The 15920-nt window shown below is 46.4% G+C and overlaps 1 protein-coding gene across 1 annotated transcript in view; it reads left to right on the top strand.

Moving 5' to 3' along the window:
* The window catches only part of MICOS10 (mitochondrial contact site and cristae organizing system subunit 10), a 17002-nt gene that overhangs the window by 339 nt on the left and 743 nt on the right, over positions 1 to 15920 (top strand). The window contains exons 2-3 of the mRNA XM_005428151.3: positions 11161 to 11208; positions 11775 to 11884. Coding sequence (XP_005428208.1) covers positions 11161 to 11208; positions 11775 to 11884 — 158 coding nt within the window. The remainder of the gene's footprint in view (positions 1 to 11160; positions 11209 to 11774; positions 11885 to 15920) is intronic.

The raw sequence follows: 15920 nt of genomic DNA on the forward strand, positions 1-15920 counted from the left end.
GGGAGACTTGGGATCCGCAGGAAATCGGGGCGGAATGAATGAGCGGCGGGCAGGCACCACCGGCTCCTGGCGTGCCCGACCTCGGCCGCCTGCGGCTTTGCGGCGCCGGTGGGTTTGGAATCGGTGTGTGCAGAGCCGCTCACCCCGCTCCGTGTGCGAGGGGCTGCGTTTATTAAAGGCAATAGGCAGCGTGACACGCTGAGGGCTTTGGCACGTGTCACTTGTACAGCGTGTGGAGTGTGACATTGAGAAGCGCCGTCCCTGTCCCAGCCCTGTAGCTCTGCCTTTTCGTCAAGCAGGGGAACAGTGCTGGTGGTTTTTTCCCGTATTTATTTGTCCTTAAAGTGAGAGTTATGCACGTGCCTCAGTTTTGTGCAGCAGAGCATTGCCGAGGTTTCCCTGAGCGCTGTGAGGTGTAGGGGTGGCGGTGGCTCTGGTGGCAGCACCATGCTCACCCTGTGACCGGCTGCAAAGTGACACCACGCAGAGCTTGTGGCTTCACAAAATGTGTTTACAAAGCCAAATCTTCAAATGCAGTGTGTACAGCAAGAAATGCAGTGTCTGACACAATGTGTCGTTCCATGTTGGTGCAGATGTCTCTTTTAGAACCATAAATAATATCTGGGAAATGTGAATGTTTATTTCTTGAGGCTGCAGGGGCCTTGTGCTTGAAAGCTGATGAGGAACTCGGGGGTTTTAGTTGCCTAATACTTTTCCATTAGAAAAGATGTTTAATAATTTTAAGTAAACTGAAACTTCCATTGTTTATAGCAGACCTTTGAAAAGTGTCAAGTGCTCCAGAGCAGTGTTTTTCCTTATGAAATTCTACTCAGGTTTGTCTGACAAACATATCTGGACATGTTTATGTTTCCATAGCATTGGTTGCTTTATCATAAAATATTAAGTATGCCAAATTATAAACAAGAACTTGTTCCATGCTGCAGCTGTACATGTCAGAATCCTGTACATCCTCTGCCCTGGAGGCTGAAGGAAGTGGATACGGGGTTGATTTCACAGAATCCCAGAGTGGTTTGTGCTGGAAGGGCCCTTACAACTCATCTTGTCCCACCCCTGCCATGGCAGGGACACCTTCCACTGTCCCAGGGTGCTCCCAGCCCCTTCCCGCCTGGCCCCGGCCCCTCCCAGCCGGGCCTTGGACACTGCCAGGGATCCAGGTGCAGCCACAGCTGCCCTGGGGAATCCTCACAGGGCCTTACCACCCTCACAGGGAAGAATTTTTTCACATTATCCAACCATATCCTGCCTCTGTCATTGGGAAGCCATTTCCCCTTGTCCTGTCTCTCCAGGCCCTTGCAAACAGTTTCTTTCCCTCTTTCCTGTCAGCTCCCTTCAGGTACTGGAAGGCTGCAATGAGGTCACCCCAAAACCTTCTTTTTTTCCAGGCTGAACAATCTCAATTCTCTCAGCCTTTCCTCCCAGCAGAGCTGCTCCATCCCTCTGATCTTCCTGGTGCCTCCTCTGGGCTCTCCAGCAGCTCCAGGTCCTTCCAGGGCTGGGGTCTCACCTGAGTGGGGCAGAGGGGCAGAACCCCCCCTTTCCTGCTGCCCACACTGGGGGATCAGCCCAGGGCACGGGGAGTTTCTGCCTGGGTCGTGTCCAGCTCCTTCTCTCTAGGGCTGCTCCTCATCTCTCCATCCCTCAGCCTGGATTGATCCTGGGGGCTGTCCTGACCCATGTGCAGCACCTGCTCTTGTTAAACCTCATGGGATTCCCATGGGCCCCTCCTGGAGCTTGCCCAGTCCCTCTGCACAGCCCTGTCCTCCAGGTGTGTGCAGCCCTCAGCCTGTCACCTCCTGTCCCCTGCCCTCAGCCTGTCACCTCCTGTCCCCTGCACTCCTGGCTCTGCTGTGGCATTTAGTTTCAATTTGGTGTTTTCTTCCAGCCTGAAGGGGCAACAGAAGAATGAGAACCTGCTTTGCCTTGTGCACAGGGGCTCTGCTCTGAGGATTCCCAGTGTTGGCATCACGAGGATGCTGAGGAGAGATCTCAGGCAAATTCCTGTTTTCCATCAGGCTGCCCAAAAGGGTCACCTGTGCTGCATCTCTTTATCTTCTCACCAAACCCAGTGGGGTGGGCTCAGACACGTGGTTCTGTTCCTGTGTGAGGGCACTTTTCTGGTTTGTGTGCTTTTACAGATGATCAGTAGCTGAAGCATTTGTGCTGGCAACCTCCTGCATGAATTGTGTGCTGACAACACACATTTTTCTGTGGTATCCCACTGGGAATGATTGTTTTCTCTGTAGGGACATTAAAACTGTGAGTGGTTGGGTTGATTGGTTTTGTGATATTACTGCAAACTTTGCTGGAGTTTCCAATATAAATTATCAAGGGTGGTTGTTGTACTGGAAAGAAAGAAGGAAAGAAAATAATTTTTTTTACTTGAGGATTTAGTTGTTACATGGGATACAGGGCTTGGTAAACTTTGTCAGACTTTTCCCTTTGGTGGCCACAATTTCCTTCCCAAACACTCCTTTACATCCTTCCCAAGTGCTACAGCCAGGGAGATCTTCCCAGCCAATGGCTGGGGAAAAACAAACATTGTGATTAGCCCAGTGTTTTCCCATTCCAGACTCTCTAAATAAAGGAAAGCACTGAATTTCTGGAGCTGTGCATGCACAACATTTCCCAGTGTCTGTGAGAGCTGTGGGCAGATAACTCCTGTGGATTGGTTTGAGGGCTGGTGGGACATGGGAAACAGAAAAGGGTGAGAAGGGGAGGTAGAGCTCCCAGGCTGGCTTTATTAGCAAAAATGTGGTTTAAATTCCAGCTGGGGCTGTGCTGCCTGTCCTTAGCCCATCAGGATTCCCTGTGTAAGTCAGGGTTTGTCCTTAGCTCTGTTTGTAGTTGTGCAATACTGTTTTAGTTGGAGACCAGGCTCCTGAAAAAAACTTGATCTCCTGCCACTAAAGCTTCCAAAATAAATATTTATCTTGTGTTGCATCTTTTGAAATGCTGTATTATGCTTTTGAGTTCTTGGTCACTACCTGTGTGGATCTTGTAATTTAGTATTAACTTTTTCCTGTTAGTTCCAAACAGAGGATGTTGTCAGGCGTTGTTAGGACAGGATTTCATTTCAAAGAGTAGGTAAACCTTTTTATGCCTGCTCAGAACATTGAGCCATTGTTACATGGAGCTTGTGGTCACCTCATTTTTATTGGCATGATATTTATGTGTTTTGCTAACGATGAGGCTGTATCCAGGTGGTTTTGTTCCTCTTCCATTCCAGAGGTAGTTGTGAGCTCAGTGTTTGTGTGCAGAGGACTGGCTTGTGCTTTCTTAGCTGACCCGGGGGTTTTCTGGCACAATCCAGGTCCTGCTGGCTCTGCCTTTGCACCATCCTCAGGGCTTTTCACCCAGGCAGTCATTTAAATAATTTAACTTTCTGTTCCTTTTTTTCATTCTGATTTTGATGCAGAAAAGCTACTTGTTACTTTCTTGCAGAAAACCTGTTTGTTTGGCAGGTGGGAACAGAGACTTGAACTGGCCTGGCTTTCTTCTCCTTCCCAGCTTGCTAAGCTTCCTCAGTTCCTGTGTCCTCTCCAGCCTTCAGAGCCATTTCTTCCTTTTCATCTGCAGGGCTCTGCAGAGGAGGGCAGATGAAGTAAACACTGCTGTGGTCTTCCTCCACCCTGCAGGCTCCAAACCCTGTTCAAAGGGTTGGTTTGTTTGTTTAACTGATTGATAGTTCATGGCTGTTTATTTGGAAGGACAATTACTCACAGAAGATTGACAGAGGTGTTTTTTGTTGTTGAAAGGCTGTAATTTTGGACAAATTAAATATGTGCTGTTTCCAGGGGACAGAGAAGCAATAAGGAGCAGGGTGGAAGAGAGGGAGGTTTATGTGCCCTCATGCCTTGGTTTGTTTTCAAGCTGTTGTTGTTTTAAATGAGTTGAAGGCTGCAATTTTCCTGATACTGGAAGGTAATCCTAGGGAAGCTGTTTGCTTCTTGGCTTGTGTGTGTGTGAAGTTGCTGTGTTGAGGTTAATTTTTTTTTCAGGAGAGAAATGTTTTGATGTATGTCTGTGATTGACCAAAATTCAGCCTGGAAGCTTGTAAATAACCCATTGTAGTGATTTCATTTTCCTCTAATCCTCTGTTTTGACATCTGAAAATAAAATGCTTCTAATTTCCATTTAATAGGGATTTTTTTTTAAAGAAAAGGGCACTTTGAATTCTGCAACTGTTAACATGATTTTTTCTGCCTTTCATCATCTGGTCTGCTTGAATAGCTGTTCTGTTAATGGCAAGGATGAAATTGTATTGTTTGTGTCATTCCACAGATTGGATATTTCAGGAAGAATCATTGTATGGATTGTAATGTCAGTATTTTTAAATAATCCTTCACATGGTTATGAGTAGGATAAAGTCAGTCTATATAGTGATAAAACTTGATTACACTTTCTGAAAACTGGATTAGACTTTGTGTAAATATACAAAAATCCTGAAATTCCTGTTTTGAAGTGTTTTTTTTGCTTGGCAGTTGTATCATGCCATCCAGTCTTTGCTACCAGGCCAGAAGGCTTGTTCCAAACTCCTTTGGGGTTTTGTTTTTAGTGCTGGAGAACATGGATATTATGTGAGCACGCAGCTGCATTGTTGTGTGAGCTTTGTTGGAACCTCAAGTTATTTTTCCTGGTTGTACAGAAGATCCAGCTCTACTAGTTGTGTCTTGCAGCAGACCAAGTAGTGTAAATATGAACTGCTCATGGCTCAGGCTGTGCAGGGAGGCAGTACAGACAATAAAAAATGTTTTCCTTGGAAGAGGTGGGCAGTGCTGTTCTGAGAATAGGCTTTTAGTCCAAAATCTAACAGCAGTTTTTAGTAATGATGTTAGCAGAGCTCTGAATACAATGTCCATTTACAAATTAAGGGGTATTATCTTCTGTTGGCAGAAAAAGACAGGAAACTCTTCAGGAACCCAGGTCTGCCCTAAGTGCATTGTGCCCTGCTGTTCCCTTGGCTGGCTCTGGGTGAGTCAGGCAGCTGTGCCCTGCTGGGCTGTGCCCCACCAGCTGTGCCAGCCTGCTCTTGGTGGTCCTTGGAGCTACCAAGAGAACCTGAGAGCAGAGCTGTGACAATCCATCTGCAGCCTCTGCAAAGCCCAGACCTCCTGAGCCTGCTCCATGGGAAACGAGCCCAAAACACCCCAACTTCCTGAACCTCAGCATTGGTGCATTGGTGAGGTGCCAGCTCTGCCTTTCTTGGAGGTGGCATGCAGTGGCAGTGCCCAGGGGAGAGGGACTGCAGCCAAGTGATATCCTGAAGTTTGCTCCTTGAGAACTCACAGCACTAGGTGGGAACAAGACTTCTGTTGTTTTTTTATATCAGAAACAGTTTTTTGAGAAAATCCTTTCAGGACTTCTGGCACATCCTTGGTGATAATAAATGAACAGAGAGAGGTTTGAGAAGGATCAGGCTCCTTTTCTGTTCACTCCTGCCAGTGAGACACCCCTGAAACTCTTCTTGCTCTCAGTTGCCTCTGCTTCTGAGCTGGGCCAGCAGACGTCAGTACTGGCCAGCCTGTGCTGGGTGGGTGTGAAGCAGCAGCATTGCCAACCCTCACAGCTGGGCTGCAAAAGCCCTGAGAGTGGTGTTTACTCCTGCTAAATCTTTCTTTTCAGCAATGTTACTGTTTTTATTAGCAGAACATGTAATTGCAGTAAGATAAGGTAAAGTTTCCTGTCAGAGGGGTGTTTTCTGTGTTATGAGAAAATTGCTGATTTCTTATCCAGGAGCTTCTAAAGCAACCACAGTCCTGATTTGTGTAAAAGCTTGGTGCATCACTGATCACAGAATCCCAGAATGGTTTGGGGTAGGAGGCATCTAAAGCTCACCCAGTCCAACCTGGCCCTGGACACTTCCAGGCACAGGGCAGTCCCAGCTTCTCTGGGAAATCTGTGCCAGGGCCTCCCCACCTTCACAGGGAAGTTGCACCGTGTGAGAGCAGCTTCCACTGCTGTTCCCTTCCCCTTTTAAAGGAGGGAGAAAACGTTCATGCCCTCAGGTCTCACAGTTCATTCACCAGTCTGTGGTGTGAGGTTGGAGTTTCTGGTGCCGGGTCACTGTGGTGTGGGGTTGGAGTTTCTGGTGCCGGGTCACTGTGGTGTGGGGTTGGAGTTTCTGGTGCCGGGTCACTGTGGTGTGGGGTTGGAGTTTCTGGTGCCGGGTCACTGTGGTGTGGGGTTGGAGTTTCTGGTGCCGGGTCACTGTGGTGTGGGGTTGGAGTTTCTGGTGCCGGGTCACTGTGGTGTGGGGTTAGAGTTTCTGGTGTCAGTGGTTCCTTGGGACATCACAGATGTCCCTTGGTGCTGCTGCCTGTGCCTCTGCAGCAGTGCTGGTGTTTACCCAGGGTTTGCCTTTGAGCAGCACTTGACCTGACCCTGAGTGCTTCAGGGTGAAAGCAACCCCTGAAAGCATGTTGGGATTTTTGATTATAATGATATTTGGATATTAATATTTTGTTATTCCAATTTTTCTCTGTTACTACAGTCAGATGCCAGTATAAAACAAAACTCTCTTTTTTTCTGCTTCTTCCTTGAGTACTTGGTATATAATTTCACTGTTTTCTTCTAGCGTCCATGCTCATTTTTCTGTCTGCTCTGCAAACAATCCACACCACAGGGGAGATGGGAATGAAAGCTTCAAAGTTGGTGTTTGAAGAAAATCTGATTCCTGCCACTAAGACCTTGCAAAGAGTCTGCTTAAAATTAATTCTCTCTGTAAATAAGTGATTTCATGGTCTCGGATTTCTAACTGGTGCTAAGTGCTGCCCTGTGAAGGCCCTGGTGTATAAAGGCAACTTCCCTCTGCATTTTTACAAAGCAATTCTTTATGTATCTTGTCAGAGAAAGATTGGAGGCTGAAGCTCTCAGTTTTGTATTAGTGTGTGTGGAATGGCAAAGGAAAAGAACAGTTTTCATTTTGGGATTAAGTAATTGAAAACCTTCCAGCTGCTATAGTAACAGCAGCACATCTGCCAGATGTCAATGAGCATATTTTAATCCTTCTATTTTAAGTTTCAGGCTATTGAAGCAAAGTACATCTAGGTGTGGCTGTGTTAGTAGCTGCCTCAGCCTGCAGCTACTTGGGTAGCCTAGGGAAGAACCGTGTAGTATCACTGTTGGAGTGACTGCTGATTAAATTTATAGAAAAAGCTTTTCCCAGATGTTCTTACGGGGCAGGAGCCCATCCTGAAGATTTGTGTTTCTCTCTGAGACACTTTTATGATGTCCTGTTGGGTATACAGCGTGTGCTCTCCTGTGTGTTAGATTGATTGGAGGTACTGGGAGGTTTTTCTTGGAAGGTGCAGGAGCCAAAAAAGGAGAAAGAAAAAGTTTGGTGCCTGGGCTTGCTGCCTAATGCCAATTCCGTGTGGCTGTGCTGCACAGGGGGGAGCAGGGCTGAGGTGTCCACACAAGTGTCCTGTCCCCTGTTGACACTGTAAATGAGTTTAGGCTGGAGTGATGAATGTGGGGTGGAAGAGGCTGTTTTTCTAGTTAAACATTTTAAACTGTCAGAGAAGGTGAAAAATGGGTTGTACTCTTTCCTGTGGCCTTTTCCTCCAAAGAGTCTGTCAGGCAAGAAAGGGAGGGAAAATGTGCCTGGCATGGATCAAGCCCTTTGCTTTTCCGTGTTCGTTTGTTTTTATTGTAAGATAAACCTTTCATGTTTTATTGTTATGAAGTTAAAGCCTGGCCTAGAGGTGCTGATCTTTAGGAGGAACAGCTGGAGCGTCCCCTGCTCAGGTGGGAGGCTCTTTGAAGCGACATGTTGCCTCTTTAAGAGGAAATGGAGCATGTGAGAACTTAAACCTGTAAAACTCATCATCAGCTCTGCCATTGTTTATCTCTGGTGTAACTTTATATAGAATTAAAGTGAAATGCATTACTTTGCTCCCGAGGCAAGATGGTTTTGCTCCCCCTTGGTCTTGGAGACACAGGAAATGACCACATAACCACAAATACTTTCTAGTGGAATGAAGATGAGTGACAAACTTCCCGCAGAAAGAGGTTCTTAGCCAGACAGGCTAAGGAATTAAATGTAGCTGAAGGCTCTGGTTTTAAGTTAAAACCAACTCCTAACTGTTCAACCCAAGTAGAAAAGAGCAGATGCTGTACATGCAGTGCCTGGTGTGAGGGGCAGAGCTGGTGTTCCTGGTGGATGGGGCGTTGTGATCACAGTGGCTTTGGGCACAGGCTGTGCCTCAGTCAGGAGAGGGGTGACCCAGGCTGCCTGTGAGATTAGGAAAGCTCAGGTGCTTTTTTGGCTTTGTTTCTCCAGCTGCCTTCTTGCACAGAAGGCCAGAACCCATTAGCTGTCAGATCTTCTCCTTCACTTCTCTGTAGCATTTTCATTACTTAAGCAAGGTCTTAGCTACCCTCCCATCATTTTTTGGTACTCATTGTTGCTGTAGACTCCTTACAGCTGGAATAAAGTGCAGTGATAGCCTCTAAAATTGCACAAAAATGCATTTGCATGAAGAAGAACAATCCCTTCAAATGAGCTGCTTCAGAAAAAGCTTCCTTAAGGCAGAATGGTTTTTCCTAAGCCAGTCATGCTGGACCACATCTGTTTAACAGTGGTGTTGGTGTGGGGGAAGGCCTAGTTTGTGTTTTAGACTTAGTCTGAATTGCAGTTGACATAAATAATAAATTCTTCACCTTTTAAGTGTATCCTGTAGCTTCCCCCATGGCCAACAGGAAGCAGCATTGATGGCATGTGAGTGCAGCCCTTACAGAGGGGCTGTAATGTCAGAGAACATCTGAAGGGGGTGAAGAGAATACGAGATAATGATAATTTCTGGAAGTAAATGGAAAGAAATTGTATTAATTATAGCTGCTTCCTTAGTGCAGGGCTGTGTTAAGACAAGACAGGAAGCAGTTCAGCACCAGGCTGGTGAGAAGAATGTGGGTTTGACTGGTAACATGGAAAATGTGGTGACATTAGAAACTGCCCAGGCCATGCATGGAGATGATGCAGGATTTGTCATCCTGTAAATCATTTCTCATTGATTAGCTAAGCTGTTTGGATTGGCAGAGGGGATCTTGCCAGGGACAGGAAGTGTAGGACAAGGATTGCTCCCTCACGGCAGGGCTGCTGAGCTGGGCACTTCCAACAGTCCTGGTGCTGTGTGAGCAGAGAAATCCCCCCAGCAAATCCTCATCAGCTCTGAGCAGCCCAAAGCAAAGCAGCTCAGGACGGGCTGGCAGAGGATCCAGGCCAGGGCACCAAACAGGATGGATCCTGGAGGACAGTAATTCTCCTTGGTGGCATAAACACTGGGAGAGCCCGCACCAGCTGGACTGCAGCACAGGGAGGGCAGGAGGGCTCTGCTGGGAGGGGGTTAGAGGGGTGAGCTGTGCCTGGTGTCTCCTCCAGGGTGAACATTGCTCAGTGCACGGCTCTGAACGAGCTGCTCCAAGGAGCCTCTTACTGTGTGAAAGGCACAAACCCCCGAGGCTCTGAGCAGACACCTGAGCATCCCAGACTTTCCCTTAGCTGTGCAAATGATTAGGGTGAAAAGCTGACCTTCAGTGCAGCGCTGGGCTCTGAGATGTCTGGGGGAGTTATGTCAGGATTGCCTGGCGGGCGGTCAAAGCTCTTCCTGCATGTTTTGTAAGCCTACTCCGAAGTTGTAATGGCCTGGTAAAGCAGTTACCTCTGGCACAACTGAGAATCTGTAGTAAAATGAAAAGGGTTTTCAAACCTTTTTCCAGCTCTCAGTAAATACAGAGAGTAAAGTGCTAACAGAGAGTGAACGTGGGGTGCTTTGCTCAGATCATGTTTGCTTACCTCTGTCCTAATATTCAGGGGCTTATCATCAACAAAAAATGTGGGATACTTAGTTAATGTACAAGGTGGTGCATCCTAATGTACTGAGGATGTCAGGTATTCTTTCAGTAGTCTGTTCTTCAATAGAAACTATCAATGTACTTTTTACAAGGAAAACATTTTGAAGAGCACAAGAAAACAAAAAAAAAGAAACACCATCCTATAGGCCACGAGAGTACAGGATTCCTTGGGATTGTTCTGTACTCAGCCCACTTACTAATGCATTCAACAGGAACATGTGCTTTTAGGGATATAAAAAAGAATGTATTTTAATTAGCAAACTCATAATATTTCGTGTCTTGTATTGAAAGGAGAGAGTTGAAACCTATAACAGGATGTGTTTGCTGCAAAATAAACCTGAAGCTTTTGGTTTGTTTTTTTTAATGAGGATGTGCATGACTGATTTTTTTTCTTTTTTCAAACTTTTGTACTTCTGTGCCTTATCTGAAATTCTTCTCTTCAGTGGCCATAATTAAAGGTAGAATTTGCCCAGCCAGCTGCAAGTTTTCACTATGATATTTATTGGGTCCTGAGAGGAGTTTTGCAGACTTGCCTGACATCTTACACAAAATCATAAGCTCACCTTCCAAGGAAAGTGAAAGATTATTTTTAAATATGCCAAGTTTTTTTAGTGGTGCTGAATAATTTTGTTTCAACTGCTGCAGTTATTTCTATGCATAATATAAGAATGTGAAAAGTCATTCATTCCTAATGTGTTTAAATATGCTCCATAATGAATGTTGGGGATGTGAAAGATAAGCAGCCTGGAGCTTTCTTTGTAAGGTATAGGGTAACACAAAGCTTCAAAGTTCTGCTGCCCTCGGGACACACATTGAAGCACTTAAAGAGTGAGATAAACGAAATACAATGAGATATTCATCTACAGAATCTGAAGCTCAAGGACACAATAAGTTTTCATTTAAAGTGTTTCTCATTTGCTGACAATGAGCCAAATAAATTTTAATTCCACATTGTAGATGGTGACAGAAATTCAGGAACTTTCTCTAGGAGGAGAGTCTGTTTTTTTCCCCAGATATTTCTGATTATGTACTTATTACATATGTTGGGATTCTAATGTGAATTAGCTGCTCACAGTTACTTAAGAAAACAAGAATTGGTTTTTTCAGATTTGTTATGTAAGAACTCTCTGGTTGGGTGTGCTGAAATAACATGTAGCTGGATAGTCATAGTCTGATGTTCACTGTCTGATATTCCTGAGTTGGAATAAAGACTTACTGTAAAGACCTAAATAATTTTCCATTACTTTGCTTTATCTTTGTCCTCACCCAGTGCATTTCTTCTTACAGGTGCTGGATTTGGCCTAGGAATTGTTTTCTCAGTCATCTTCTTCAAGAGTAAGTACCCTGCATTAATCTTGGCTGCCTGCCTTCCCACTGTCCATCTGTTATAGTTACAGCTAGAAGCCTTTGGTTAATCAGCTTGTTAGACCAATTCTTCCATTGTTTGGCCTGTCTTTTGCATTGAAATGGAGTTCCCAAAACTTCTAGCTGTTGTGTAACAAGGTTGTTATCCATGGCACCTCCCTGAGCTCCTCCTGTGCTCAGCTCAGATCCTGGAACGGCAGGAGAGCCTGAGCCAAATCGCTGGAGCTGTGCCTAGATATCAGTTTATGCCAGCCTCACCAGGGCTTTAAAACTGATCTTAGTTCTTCAGCTGGGCTTTAAAACAGAATCAGTTTCAGTAATACCTTGAATTCAGACATTGCTCTCTGTTAAGTTCTAAACATGTGTTACTGTTCCTCCTCTTCTTCTGTAGTGGGCTGGTTTGGAGGATTTTAGAACTTGAAAATACCTAGAATGCATCTTCTAGTAATTTGTTTTTTCTTGGTGCTTGTAGAACAATATATAACAAACAGCTTTCCTTGACTTCACATTTTCCTCTGTGCTTGCCTCTTCCACAGGAAAGACATGGCCTATTGCATTTGGGTCAGGGATGGGGTTAGGAATGGCTTATTCCAATTGTCAACACGACTTCCAGTCTCCATATCTTCTCCATGGTAAATTTGTAAAAGTAAGTATCAACATGTCTGGTTTGGCACTGGCCCAATGCCAGTACCCAGGAGAGCCTGGATTAACCTCCCCTGTCACAGCTGGGCAGAGGAGAGACAAAAAAATTAACAAAAGGTTCATGAGTTGAGAGAAGGACCGGGAGAAAAACGCTTCAAGGGCAAAACAAGTCCAACTTAAAGTTGCAAAGTGAATTTATTACTAACAAAATTAGAGGAGGATAACAAGAAGTAAAATAAGGCCTTGAAGCGCCTTTTCCCCCCAGCCCCCCACCTCCTTCCCACCAACAAGGGAACAGAAGGGTGGGGATCTTGCTCAGTTGATCACCCGAGCTTTTCTTCCCTTGCTCTGGGAGAGGCATCCTTGCCTGTGAGACCCTGGGGTCCCTCTCACAGGAGACACTTCTCCATGAACCTCTCCAGCATGGGTCCACTCTCATGAGCAGCAGTCCTGCCACAACTGCTGCACTGTGAGTCCCTCCCATGGGCAAACAGTGCTCCCAACACTGCTGCACTGTGAGTCCCTCCCGTGGGCAAACAGTGCTCCCAAAACTGCTGCACTGTGAGTCCCTCCCGTGGGCAAACAGTGCTCCCAAAACTGCTGCACTGTGAGTCCCTCCCGTGGGCAAACAGTGCTCCCAAAACTGCTGCACTGTGAGTCCCTCCCGTGGGCAAACAGTGCTCCCAAAACTGCTGCAGCGTGGGTCACTCTGCCACAGGGTGTAGTCCTGCAAGGACAGGCTGCTCCAGCCTGGCAGCAGGGCCCTCTCCATGGGGCCTTCCACTGGAACACAGCCTCCTCCAGGCACCCACCCTCTGCAGTGTGGGCACCTCTGCCACGGGCTGGGGAGGGATCTGTGCATCCCCTGGTGTTGCAGTGTGATGGGATCCCCATGGGCTGTGGGTGGATCTCTGCATCCCCTCGGGATCCCCACAGGCTGTGGGTGGATCTCTCCATCCCCTGTGGCTCCCCAGGGGCTGGGGGGGGATCTCTGCATCCCCTGTGGCTCCCCGGGGGCTGGGGGGGGATCTCTGCATCCCCTGTGGCTCCCCGGGGGCTGGGGGGGGATCTCTGCATCCCCTGTGGCTCCCCGGGGGCTGGGGGGGGATCTCTGCATCCCCTGTGGCTCCCCGGGGGCTGGGGGGGGATCTCTGCATCCCCTGTGGCTCCCCGGGGGCTGGGGGGGGATCTCTGCATCCCCTGTGGCTCCCCGGGGGCTGGGGGGGGATCTCTGCATCCCCTGTGGCTCCCCGGGGGCTGGGGGGGGATCTCTGCATCCCCCATGGATCCCCAGGGGCTGCAGGGGCACAGCTGCTCCAGCCTGGTCTCACCACGGCTGCAGAGGAATCTTTGCTCCAGCACCTGGAGCACCTCCTCCCCCTCTTTCTCCACTGACCTTGGTGTCTCCGTGTTGTTTCCCTCACATGTTCTCACCTCCTCCTCTTCTCTGGCTAGAAGAAAAGCTGTGCACTTTTGTTCTTAGGTCTGTTACCACAGAGGCATTCCCATCATCTCTCATTGGCCCAGCCCTGGCCAGCAGCCTGTCCCTCTTCAGAGCCATCAGGGACTGGCTCTGCTGGACAGGGTGGAAGCTTCCAGCAGCTTCTCACAGAGGCAACCTCTGTGGCCCCCCTGCTACCAACAAACAGGCTGTGCAGAACCACCACACAATGCTAGCTGCCATTGGTTGGTAACTGCTTTTTTATAAGTCACATTATCCATTTACATGGCTATTCCTCTGCCTTTCCCAGAGGAGTGCTAGTAGGAAGAAAACTTGTGTTGCCCAAGCTGGAATGTTCCCCTGTTCTTTAATAATCTGGTGTGTTTAACAGTAGATTTACTAGACTGAATACATGGAATTAGCTTAACAGATCCTGCAAGTAGCTTTTCCCACAGCCTGAAAACACAATAAAATACATGTCAGAAAAGCAGAAAAACTAACCTGGTATTAAGGCTCTTCAGACTTTAAAAGAGATGAGCTGGGAAGAAACTGAGAGTCACGTCAGGCACGTCAGGTAGATCTGCCTGTGGAAGCAGATCTTTGATCTTCTGTTGGGTTTTGGGTTTGTTTTTTTTTTTCAATATGAAAATACTGATCACTTGTAAGTTTTGTGGCTTGTTTGTCTGCATAGTAATGTAGTAGTTGTACTCTGTGAGCAGTTTTGAAGAGCATAATTTCAGTGAGTTCAGTACTAACATGAAGTAAAATGTTTTAAAATATTTTACCATGCTGAAGTAAAATTGTTAAGAACTGATTAATTAGCAGGAACCATTTGTGCAGTCACAAACTGGCTGCAGTGCACCAGTCCACAAACTGACTCCACTGGTGTTTTCTTAATTTCTTAATGTGTCAGAGCTGGGGCTGTTCTCGTGGTGATTTATCCCTGTGGCCCTGGAAACAAAAGGAATGTGTGTGTGTGTGTGTGTTTTGGATCCACAGAGCCATGGCCTGGTTAAATGGTTTCAGTGCCACTGGTGGAGGGGCATCACCAGGACATATTTACAGTTACTTTAGCACTCCAGAAAGTACCGAGGTAAAATATTCTGCCAGGAGCTTCTCATGCAGGACCCAGAGTGCAGAAATCCCTCCTGGATGGCTCCTCTGCCTGGTGCAGGATTTCCAGGCATTTCCAGGCTTCTCCTGGTGCTTGCAGAGCTGCAAGTTGAGCCCAGTCCTCCTTGATTTACTTTTTTTGTAGATTAGCTTTTTTACTTTTTTTACAGTCCTCCTTTTTTACTTATTTGCAGATGAGCTTTTGCCAGCCTCCTGCAGCCCCACCAGACATACCTGCTTAAAATATTCTCTCCAGCTGCCTGTTAAAGGGAAATAGTAACAAGATTCTCCAACAAATAAAATCTTTGGAGAGCAATACAGAGAAACTGACTTGGATGCAGCTGATCAGCATTGCCAGCTACTGCCCAGAATCAAAAATCTGTGGCTCTTTTGGTTGGATGTGTTAACATTAAAATGTGTTAGTACTCCACACCATCCTGAGGGTGTTCTTCACCCAGTTTATGTCTCCAAAAAAAGCTGGAGTGACACGTCTGTGGCTTCATGTGAGCAATAAATGCACTGCTCACATGTTCTGAGAGAGCCTTTTTCATTCAAGGATGCTTGTTCCTAGGGATGTTGGGCAGCAGAAAACAGTGTCTGGTCACCCTAGGAAGGGATTTTCTTTGGATTAAGGACTAATCTGGAGCAGGGTGGTCCTGGGAAGCATGAGCTAACTGGAAGGACATGCATGGCACAAGACAAATAGTTTCCAGTGCACTGTCTCCATGACTTCCTCTGGCACAAAGAGGCTGAGAGAGGGAAAACATGGATGAAGCCATCCAATGGTTAATGTCATTAATTCTCTCCCAAATGTCATGTCATGGGTAATGGCTCCAGGGTTATTACAACAAAATTATTTCATTTCTCTTGGTTAGGAACATGGAAGATATTGTTGCATTATCACTCATCTAGTTTTTTTGCCCTAGAAAAAATTGCTATAACTAAACTTTGTAGGATTTCCTTTACAAAATTGAGTTCTGTTGAAATGCTAACTTGTCAAAATGATAGAATCTGCAAGAAAATTGCCTTTATTAGAGAGAAATATAACATGGATTAACTTGGTCAGAATTATTTCTAGTTTTCTGAGCCTGTCAAGTTCACAGGATCACAGGAGAACTCGAGTTGGAAAGGACTTCAGGGAGGAGCTGTGAGATCAGAGCAGGCTACTCAGGCCTTTACCCAGTTGGGATTGTTGATTTTTCAGGATCAAGTTCTTAATTCTGAGTCCTCAGTCAGAATGAGAGAGGACAGAGGACCTTCAAGATACTGAATAATCAGGAGATGTCATAGTGACTTTGCAGCTGTTGTAACTTGGGTCATCACACTGCCCATCCTTTGGGTTAGAAATTCCACCATGAAACCCCAGCCCCAGTGCAGGAGCCATTCATCTAGACTAAAAGAATACTTAAAGTGCAGCAGAGTTCTAATTTGTGGTCAGAATATTCTGAGGCTTTTAAAGTAATTTGATCAAGTGGTTTTCACTGTG

Source organism: Geospiza fortis, unplaced genomic scaffold (assembly GCF_000277835.1).
Source record: "Geospiza fortis unplaced genomic scaffold, GeoFor_1.0 scaffold353, whole genome shotgun sequence".
NCBI classification, from domain to species: domain Eukaryota; kingdom Metazoa; phylum Chordata; class Aves; order Passeriformes; family Thraupidae; genus Geospiza; species Geospiza fortis.